At 39.5% G+C, this 11,398-nt stretch overlaps 1 protein-coding gene across 1 annotated transcript; it reads right to left on the reverse strand.

Moving 5' to 3' along the window:
* Window positions 1–2,810: 2,810 nt before the first annotated feature.
* Window positions 2,811–10,265, reverse strand: pigs (phosphatidylinositol glycan anchor biosynthesis, class S). Its single transcript, XM_082140177.1, has 12 exons — window positions 10,115–10,265; window positions 9,690–9,829; window positions 8,933–9,044; window positions 8,745–8,834; window positions 6,894–6,985; window positions 6,566–6,803; window positions 6,338–6,480; window positions 5,282–5,396; window positions 5,042–5,187; window positions 4,009–4,109; window positions 3,685–3,895; window positions 2,811–3,574 (listed from the first exon to the last, which is right to left on the reverse strand). The coding sequence occupies exons 1-12, from the start codon at window positions 10,131–10,133 to the stop codon at window positions 3,296–3,298; spliced, it is 1,686 nt and encodes a 561-aa protein (XP_081996303.1). The 5' UTR covers window positions 10,134–10,265; the 3' UTR covers window positions 2,811–3,295.
* Window positions 10,266–11,398: the final 1,133 nt, after the last annotated feature.

Here is an 11,398-nt window from a genome sequence, read left to right on the forward strand (position 1 = left end):
ACGCCGCGCGGAAGGATAAAAGTGCTTGGCAGTAATTCGGCTGCTTTTAAAAGTGCAGATTATTTTACGTTGCATTTGCAAAGAGCGAATTTGATCGACTTCACAATTGGTATATCTGCATCAATGTTATCCGAGTTTATAAACCCGTGCTGACTAATCTAAGGTTGGAACCCCATGTGTGGCGTATGTAACGTTATATAAGGATAAAACTGCTCAACTCATCCTTGTTATGAAGTAGCCTCTAGCTAGCCTATCTAGATACAGCCATTCTATCATTTTGTATGATGAACAGCTTTATTTAATTTTTTTACACCATCATGAGAATATTCTGGCAACATATTAAAACACGTCAATTTCTCATTGTCATATTTGCTGCTTCTTTATATAATCTAGTTCAGGGGGTTTCAATCTTGCCACGGACCCCCAAATATGATCATCCTAAAGCGAGGGACTGCAATCCTAAAATGTAAAAGGCAGCTATACATTTTCATGTTAAAAGACCCAATTTAGGCCAATTTTATTTGGTGTACTATACACCAACTTAACATGCTATTTGTAAAATATTTAGTTTCTTTTGATTTACTTTTTTTCTACTCACTATAGTACTGTTAAATGAATTTTAATGTCATTTTTATTAATTTATTCTTTTAAAATCTAATTATGTATTTAGTTTGAAGGGGGTGGATTTACAACCCCTCTTATATAATGAGTCGTAAATCATAGTTTTCTTAAAACCAATGTATCTATTCTGGTATTTACACTGAACAAAATGATAAACGCAACATTTTTTGTTTTTGCCCCCATTTTTCATGAGCTGAACTCATGAACTGAACTTAGAAAGATCTAAGACTTTTTCTATGTACACAAAAGGCTCTCAAATATTGTTCACAAATCTTTCTAAATCTGTGTTAGTGAGCACTTCTCCTTTGCCGAGATAATCCATCGACCTCACAGGTGTGGCATATCAAGATGCTGATTAGACAGCATGATTATTGCACAGGTGTGCCTTAGGCTGGCCACAGTAAAAGGCCACTAACAGAGAATGTCTAATATGGCGAGAAGTTTCACTCTCACTACACTTCCGGCTTCTGAACTGGTTGCAGTTCCACTCTGATTCCATATGAGGGCGCTCACAGGACGAGTGCAGAATGAATGGAGGTCAATGGCGGTATACCCCTCAAAATCCACTTTTCTCAGGATATAATTTTTTGTCTAGTAATTTGAATGTTGTATTCGAAAGGAGATGCAAAGAAATTACACATTGCTGGGTGTTAGATTTTTTAGAGTCACTTATTTGATTTAAAAAAGTCTTTCAAAATGTCAATGACGTCAGAATGCTGACGTCATTAGCAGAATGCTAGCGTGTTATGGGCAACAACAACTCAAAACGACATAAGTACTCGTTCATTCAACTTTCGACCTAAAACCCATGTTGAACTTGCAAAATCTACAATCACATCTGAGATTTCTCAACGGCAATCGGGTGAAAGAGACAAATTTAGCCGTCTAGCCCCATTGACTCCCATTCATTTTGCACTCATGGCGAGCGCCCCCAGTGGAACTCTGGTGGTACTACAACCAAAATTCGGTACAATAGGGCTTAATAGGGAGTGGACAGGCTCTCCGTAGACGGGCTCTGCCACTAATAAAATGTGCAGTTTTATCACACAGCACAATGCCACAGATGTCGCATGTTTTGAGGGAGTGTGCAATTGGCATGCTGACTGCAGGAATGTCCACCAGAGCTGTTGCCCATGAATTGAATGTTAATTTCTCTACCATAGCCGTCTCCAAAGGCGTTTCAGAGAATTTGGCAGTACATCCAACCGGCCTCACAACCGTAGACCATGTGTAACCACACCAGCCCAGGACCTCCACATCCAGCATCTTCACCTCCAAGATCATCTGAGACCAGCCATTCGGACAGCTGCTGCAACAATCGGTTTGCATAACCAAAGAATTTCTGCACAAACTGTCAGAAACTGTCTCAGGGAAGCTCATCTGCATGCTCGTCTCCCTCATCGGGGTCTCAACCCAACTGCAGTTCGTCGTCGTCATAACTGACTTGAGTGGACAAATGCTCACATTCGTCTGGCACTTTGGAGAGGTGTTCTCTTCACGGATGAATCCCGGTTTTCACTGTGTAGGGAAGATGGCAGACAGCGTGTATGGGTGAGCGGTTTACTGATATCAACGTTGTGGATGGAGTGACCAATGGTGGCGGTGGGGTTATGGTGTGGGAAGACGTATGTTATGGACAACGAACACAGGTGCATTTTATTGATGGCATTTTGAATGCACAGCGATACCGTGACGAGATCTTGAGGCCCATTGTTGTGCCATTCATCCACGACCAAACCCCTAATGTTGCAGCATGATAATGCAGGCCCCATGTTGCAAGGATCTGTACACAATTCCTGGAAGCTGAAAACATCCCAGTTCTTGCATGGCTAGCATACTCACCGGACATGTCATCCATTGAGCATGTTTGGGATGCTCTGGATCGGCGTATACAACAGCGTGTTCAAGGTCCTGCCAATATCCAGCAACTTCGCACAGCCATTGAAGAGGAGTGGACCAACATTCCACAGGCCACAATCAACAACCTGATCAACTCTTTGCAAAGGAGATGTTGCACTGTGTGAGGTAAATGGTGGTCACACCAGATACTGACTGGTTTTCGGACCCAGATCATCTTAATCATCTTTTTAGATCATCTAAAAATTAGATGATCAGTAAGTTATGACATGTTTTTACATTGCTTTAACTCATCAAAATATCTTTCAACTTTAAGTTATACAAGCTTCAACTCATTTTTTAAAGTAAGTTTAATGTAATTTAAATGACTTAAACGTTAATGCAGCAAAAACAAATTTTTTACAGAGTAGAAGTTATTTTTGTTATGAACTTTGCCCCAAAGAATGTGCCACTCAAGATGAACCCCTTGAAAAACAAACCTGAATATGCCAAATAAACCCTCACAAATAGATCATGATCCAGTGTTAAAACAAGATATGGACAATACAATATGACACAACACAATATGCACAAATAGAAAACAATAAATTCCTCTCAGACAGATTCAACCATGTCATCCAATCATTGTTCAGTACAGTTGCCTTTGTAAATTTAAGCAGCATCCATTTTTTTTTTTTACTCAATGACTGCTAGGCTATTGGTCTAATAAATAAGATTCAAATATACACCACACACACATCATCTTTTAATGACTCAGTGTGTTTTTAAACATGCCACGCAGGTGCAGCCGTTAATATGTGTATATAACACTTGTTTCTCAGTCTCTTTTGGCTTGCTTATCTGCTCGCCTTTGCTTAGCTTCGCTCACAATTTTCAGCAGCGAGAGTACAATAGGTACACACATGGGTAAAAAAAGAGGAATGTAGATGGCGAATTTCTGATCGTCTGGAAAATAAAGAAGATGCAAAAGAGAGGGGTCGAAAAAGGCCCTCTCTGAAGCCAAAATGGCCTCCCTGCTGTACTGGAGCGCAAAAGCCAGGTTCCCAGTCTCTAACTCGGCCACGGCAGACTGGAGCGACGTCACTGCGCTGGAAACCTGCGCAGAAATGATCGCAAAATTGCACATTTTACAATTCCTACCGTTCAGGACAAACGCTACAGTGGAATGATTTCATTATGTGAAGAATGAACATCTGGACAGCGCACCTGCTCTGCAATGTTGTCATTGATGACGATGTTTCCGATCTGGTCGAGGAGCTGAGCTAGTGAAGTGATGGTGGTGCTGGCGGTGGCGATGTTCTCCACGCTGCGGCTCCACAGGAGTCGGTCCAGCTCCCAATCCGCCAGTCCAGCGCTGCCGGGACTCTGAAGCACAAAGCCTGTGGGAGGACGAGTGTGCTGCAGCCCCAGCATTAGCCTGAAAAGGGACAGCAGGACAGAAAAAAAAATTATTCTCAAGAAAGTGTAATGCAATACCTTCACCTGGCAAACTAGGCATTTTAACTTAAATTTGTAAAGTCAAGCACTAACCGTAACTGTGCCAAGAACACACCCATCACTTTAGCCATATCAATGGTAATATCGACAGGACGTTCAGATTCAGGTCCATACATTTCATTTACATTGTACACCTGAGGACATAGATGACAGATAGATGATCAAAACCCTGAAACATAGGCCTGTTCGCACAATATTTCCAAGAACAACACAATGTTTAAAATCACCATGAAATCAAAACTCTCTTTTTTATGAAACATTGCAGTGTTTTATAATAAATGATTTATCCATGCACATCCTTCTTTTTTTTTTAAATGAATGTGCCCTCATGATCCTTAATCAAAGGAACTTCCTCTCTCTCTTGCAGCGACATCTCTTCTCTTCTCTGATAATGTGTTTACTGATGATGTGGGCAGGGCAACCTGTCACTCACATGAGATCGACCAATAGCAAACCATCCAATCAATTCCCCATGGACAAAATCAAGTCCCGCCCTACATTTTTCTTGTTCGAGAAGCTGTTTCCCTCGTATATTCAATCGTCACAATAGGGAAGAAAAGACTATTGCAACTTCCGTTTCATGCCAACTTTAAATGGATCATGAAATGGAAAATCCAAATGTCCTAGATATTTACACATATAAGAGGTTAATCTACAGTACAAATATACTACAAGTTTCATACCACACAGGTTTTCTACCCTTCTGAAACGTCGAGATTCGAAATGACAATTGTCCTCTACACGGCCCTTAATATGTCTATGTAAATCAAAAGGATGTGTTCTAAACAACTCATGCCTATTTATTCATCACAAGAGTGTCGCCTGCCATCGACTAGGAATCGTTGTGGTTGCATTGGTTCGTTTTAATCTGACTCTATTCGGCTCTATTACAGCGCTGGCTATCACAAGCATCAAAACACACGTCTCACATGCACCCCAGAAATAAAGAGTTTGGGAAAATGAGAGAAATTAAAAATAATTTGTACAAATATTGATGCAAAAACCTCCAGAAACATAAATATATGAAAATGCATTTCATGACCCCTTGAATTCATGTGGAGAGTACCATGATGCCTCCCCAACGAGGGCTGTGAAAGGCGTTCGAGGGAACCTCCTTTTTGCTGTGGTCTCTGATGAAGAGAGGAGAGTGGTGGGCATCGGGCACATACAGCAGGAAGTTCAGGACAGGGTTAGAGGAAGCAGCATTGGAACCTGCGTGAAAGACAAGAACAATTTGTGTAAATGTAAATAAGCATAGAAACTGTTCATTAAGAAAATTTCTCATCAATGAAAGGTCAAATCTCACCTAGTCTGGCTTCAACAGGGTTGATAACATGTGACAGGCTGTCTGCACTGAGTGTATAGGCTGACACACTGCTGTCAAAACGAGGGTTCACACCCAGAACCGCATAATACAGAATCTGAAAAGAACAAACATACAAATAGCAGCTGAGAGTTTGAGGTATTTCCAAAATATGATATCACGAATTACAATAAATTATTGTGATAATATACAAGGTATATATATTATGACAATTATTTTTGATGGACACTCAAGGAAAGAAAATGTTTATGCATTATGTAAACACAGTTAACACCTATTTTTTTAATTAAGTGTAAATTAATTGAAATGAAACCAAATGTAATTTATTTTATTTGAATATGTTTTATTCTATTTAATTTTGTATCTTATTTCTGTGTGTGTGTACGTATGTTGTTCTTTACATGCACACATGTATTTCTCTTCTGTGAACACTGTTTTTAAAAGGTGCTCCCATAAAAAAAAGCTTTAATGTTTATTTGACAGTTGATGAAATAAAACAAATATTATTTCCTATTTATTCATAAGAAAGGAATGATAAATCTGGCATCAGTGCAAAATGTGAAATAATTAAGATTAACATTGTTGAAAGAAGTCTTTTCTACTCACTAAGGCTGCATTTATTCGATCAAAAATACAGTAAAACGCAAACATTCTGAAATATTACAATTTCGAATATATGTCATTGTTTTCTATTTTAATATATTTTAAAATCTCATTTATTCCTGTGATGGTAAAGCTGAATTTTCAGCATCATTACTCCAGTTTTCAGTGTCCTTCAGAAATCATTCTGATATGCTGATTTCTGACTCTAAATGATGACTGGATGAGAGTTAAAGCTGTTATAAATATCTTCTGCTATGTATATTTTGTATTACTCCATGTTTATCCATTGTAAAAAAACACAAGGCAGCTCTAAAAGCTGCAAAAATAAAACCGTAGTGATATTAACAGTAAAGCAAATTCTCTATGGGTTGGAGGTTATACCGTCCCTTACCCTAACGGTCATATCACCCAGCCCTCCAGGCAAACAAGTAGTACCTGAGAGTCCACTGAAAAGTTGGCTATAGGGGCAAGTTTGTCCAATAAAGGCTGAATGTAGCTATGAAGGGCGCCTTCGATGTCCCAATGAAGACTGTGCGACTTTGGGTCTGGGTTGAGCAGACTGAATGTGATCTCGTAGCCTAAGAGAAAGCCAAATTAGATTATGAAGCTTTAAATGAGTATATGCCATTGAGAAAACAAGCCAAACTGAAAGCGAATACTCACCTGGACTAGATTTGATGGCCCTCATGCTGTCTGCCATACTCTCCTTAGTCACTTTAGGCATGCGGACGCGGTCGCTCAGAGCAGCTACAATATCCTGGTGACTGAAGGACATGGTGCTCACTATCTGCTCCACTCGCGGGTCCAGATTTGATAGGACTTCCTTCAGACTCCACGACGTTTTAAAAGGAGCAGAACGCAGCAACGCAGTGCGTCGTTGCCCCACGTACACTTTCACATCCTGAAAGTAGAAGGCCAGAATGAGCTTTGAAGGTGATTCGGTTTAGGTTTTCTGTGAATAAATACTGTATATAAATGCTCTGAATCTTACCTTTGGTAATAAAGTGGAGGACTCCGGGATCACATACACAACCACAGACCCACAAGAGCTCTCAGTGAGCATGTGTAGGGATAGATCTGCCTCTATGAAGGGAGAAGTAAATGGGATAGAAATTTCAGTGATATATTGACCAATATAGAATAACAATTAAATTAGCCACTGTTTAGAATAACTCAACAAATATTATTATTATTATTAATAATAATAATATATAAATTGTTCTTCATGAAACAAAGTTGGCATTGCTGAAACAAAATAAAGGCTTATCATTTTTTTTATATTCTGTAATCTGTCAATATATCCTCATTAACATAATAAAATGGTATAATTATGACCGCCGCTAGCGTAGCTAGCGAAAGCGGTCATATAGGGATTGTCAAAGTTTTTTTTTTTTTTTTCATCTACTGAATTTTTCGTCAACGATACCAGGGACACCGAAACACCGGGGAACATGACATTTGGTGGGCATGTAGCCCCACTAGACTTTTACGGAAAAATTTCGTTTGGTCCCCGGGGGCCACTCCCCCCCCGCGCTGGGCCCCCCCCAAACCCAAAAAATGCAGTTTTTCCTAAATAACTACCTGAACCGTGGCACCGAGGATGAAGACATTTTTATGGTATGTTGGTCTTAAGGGCCCACATCAACCTAGCCCATAATCACTCATTTGTGATTTGCGCCCCTCCCATAAAAAATGAAAATGCAATATTATTCTGCTTTAATCGCCCCTATCTTCAGTTGAGATGTTCAGAACTGCACCATATTTCATGTGTATGATTAACTTGACATCCTCTGGGGGTATGCTAAGTTTCGTAGAATTTCATCCATGGGGGGGGGTATAAAATAAATTCATTTATGTGCACATTTAGTGACTGTACACTCATCGGCCTGTAGATGGTGGTGTTGAGCGAAGGGTTGCTGGTTTAGGATGATACTGTCACACACACACATGCAGGAATACAAACAAACGCAAGCATGCACACACACTGACATCCACACGCACAGACACACACCCATACACACACATACAAATCCACATGCACAGACACACACACACAAACACACACGTACGCACGCATACATACACGCACAGACACACACACACACACACACACACACACACACACACACACACACACACACACACACACACACACACACACACACACACACACACACACACACACACACACACACACACACACACACACACACACACACACACACACACACACACACACACACACACTTTTTTTTAGGTATATACATAAACACGCAATACAGCCAAATTGCTCCACGTCATTTATTTTTGTGGAAAGCCAGTGCAGGCCTGAGCGGCGGTCATATTTTGTACCGCCATGCGGTACATCTAGTTAAATAAGTGATTAAATGTCAGAGACGATAGAATCATGGGCAGCTCCGACAAACATACATATACATATATATATATATATATGTATATTTAAAATAATAATAATCATCATGTCCTTGCAACTTTTTCTCTCACAATTCAGACTTTTTATCTCACAATTGCATGTTTACATCTAACAATTCAGACTTTTTTTCTCAGAATTGCAAGATATGAACTCACAATTGTGGAAGTTATAATGTCCAATTCTTTGGGGAAAAAAAGACTGACAATTCTGAGAGATCAGTCAGTTTATATCTAGCAATTCTAAGAAAAGAAGTCAGAATTGTGAAATGTAAACTTGCAACTGCAAGAAAAAGGTCTCAATTGTGTGATATTCTGTGGCAGAAAGCAAGCTTCCATAATAAACCCCCACACAAAAAGTGTTTATTTGTACACCCCAGAGAAATAACTAGCAACAATAAATCCACTCAACCTGCAGCAGTGGGCTGATTCAAGGCGTCTTCCTCCATTATAGTGGCAGTGCGATATCTGGCTTCGTACTTGTACCGCAAACCTGTTTTAGCTGGAGATGAAAAATGCATTTTGGACATCAGAATCTTAGTTCTTTGTGTTTATTGCTTGTTTTATGATGAAGCTTCCGAACAGAAACACATCACTTACCATCAATCTGGTGCTCCTTTTCATTGACATGACTGAGTGGAAGCTTTTTCTGCTGTTCTGGGGACAGTGTTCCCCGAGAGAAGACCACCTCGATATCAACACTTAGCTGGAGCTGTTAAACACACACGTGACATGACAATGTATAATTTATGAATTTATAGGCCCGGTTTCACAGACAAGTAGATTTTATAAACATGCTTTAAACATATTTTAAGCTATAATATCAGTGCAAGATGATTTCAGTTAAAACAGCTCAAACATGCATTTTAGTCTGGGACTAGAGTTAAAGGGATAGGTCACCCAAAAATGAAAATTACCCCATGATTTACTTCTAATTCTTTAAGACGAATACAATCGGAGTTATATAAAAAAAAATGGCCTGGCTTTTCCAAGCTTTTAAATGGCAGTGATGGCCATTTCTGTTTCGAAGTCCATAAAAGTGCATCCATCCATCATTTCTTACATGAACGCTTAACTTCAGAAGGCCTTTATTAACTTCAGGAGCCCTGTGAGGCACTTTTATGATGGATGGATGCACTTTTATGGACTTCAAAACATAAACGGCCATTCACTGGCTTGGAAGAGCCCAGACATTTTTTTTTATATAACTCCGATTGTATTCCTCTGAAAGAACAATGTCATATTATAAACCTATGATGGGCGAGTAAATCATGGGGTAATTCTCATTTTTAGGTAAACTATCCCTTTAAGACTTGTCTGCTGATTCTGACTTGAGGAAGGATGCAGTGTCTGTCACCTGGAGGCTGTCGAGTTCGCTGATCTCAGAGAAAGGCAGCCAGGCGCGGTAGGTCTGTGTGGTCTTCCACCATAGTGGGATGCCCACAAGAGTGACCACTGCAGCGATGGCAAGAGCAGCATATCGACCTCGCTGCTTTTCTGGTATAACCAAAAGGAAATACTAGGGAATGATACTAAATAGGGACTGCACATTCAAACTGTAGTAAACACAGGCATGCAATTTACATTCACAGAAAACATAGTGAGTGACCCAACACTGCCATGTCAACATGAACAAGAGCTTATCATAACTAAGCTAACGAGACGCTGACATTTGGCTTTAGTGTCATGTACTCATAAATGGAAATTCGTGAGAAAAATACGTGAACACTAAAACAGAGAGCAAAATGAGGAAATCGTTTTGAATGAATGCACAAGACTCACCAAGCTGCAGTGCTGCCATTGCTGTGTGTGAAATGACTACCGCATGGCACGCGATTGGTCGATTCTATCCAATCAGACGCTAGAAGACACTGAGTCTTCCAATCAGAGTTAAAAGGGGCGGGTTTAGTGTAATTTTACTCTCCCTTAAAAAGCCTATTCGTTTTTCTTCCGGTATGCATGCAGTTAATAAATTCTGCCAAAATTCTGCCAAAATTCTGTCATCAGAACCCTCATGTCGTTCTAAACCATACATTTCTTTCTTCTGCAGATCACAAAATAAGTTATTTTGAAGAATGTTGGTAACCAATATAAATTTAGGTTACCATCGACTTCCATTGTATTGACAAAAAACACTGAGGCAAAAATATATTATTTTATGTTATAAAACACCGATTTCTATGATCGTATCATGCGCTGCAGAACCATAGAAAGATTCTCTCTATGACTCTGTGTTGGGCTAGGCCCGGTAAGGGTAAGGGAGACAGCAGTGCCTCCTACAGTCACAGGGTCAGTAATGGTGACCACATTATCAGTTTTGGGTTAACTATCACTTTAAATTAACAAATGGTCTGCTTCACTATATAAAAATATTATTTGTCATTCATAAAACGTGGGTTAAATATTAATACTAACCCTAATTTCACAGACAAGGCTTAAAGGGTTAGTTCACCCCAAAATTAGTTTTTTGGGAACACAAATGAAGATTATTTTAATTAAATATGAGCGATTTCTGTCCCTCCATTGACAGCTACGCAACTACCACTTTGACGCTTCAAAAAGTTCATAAAGAGATCGTAAAACAAATCCATATGAATTGAGCGGTTTAGACATACATTTTCTGAAGAGACTCGATTGCTTTATATGATGAACAGATTAATGTAGGCTTTTATCCACATATAAACATTGATCAGTGAACATAAACAGAAGCTCGACCGAACTTGCTTGACACGCGAGAACAAACCGCATTGGTTTTTGTTGAAGCTCAAACAAGAATGAACCTCATTGGTTCTCACACGTCAAGCGAACATGCTTGAGCTTACATTTTCCACAACTGATGTGTGAGTTGATGAATGTTTATGTGTGAATAAAAGCCTAAATTAAATCTGTTCATCATATAAAGCAATCGAGTCTCTTCAGAAAATGTTGGACTAAACAGCTCAATTCATATGAATTAGTTTTACAATCTCTTTAAGAACTTTTTGAAGCGTCAAAGTGGTAGTTGCGTAGCTGTCAATGGAGGGACAAAAAGCTCTTATTTGTGTTCCAAAGATGTTTTTTAGTGGT

The sequence above is a fragment of the Leuciscus leuciscus genome (assembly GCF_965113295.1).
Source record: "Leuciscus leuciscus genome assembly, chromosome: 16".
Lineage (NCBI taxonomy): Eukaryota > Metazoa > Chordata > Actinopteri > Cypriniformes > Leuciscidae > Leuciscus > Leuciscus leuciscus.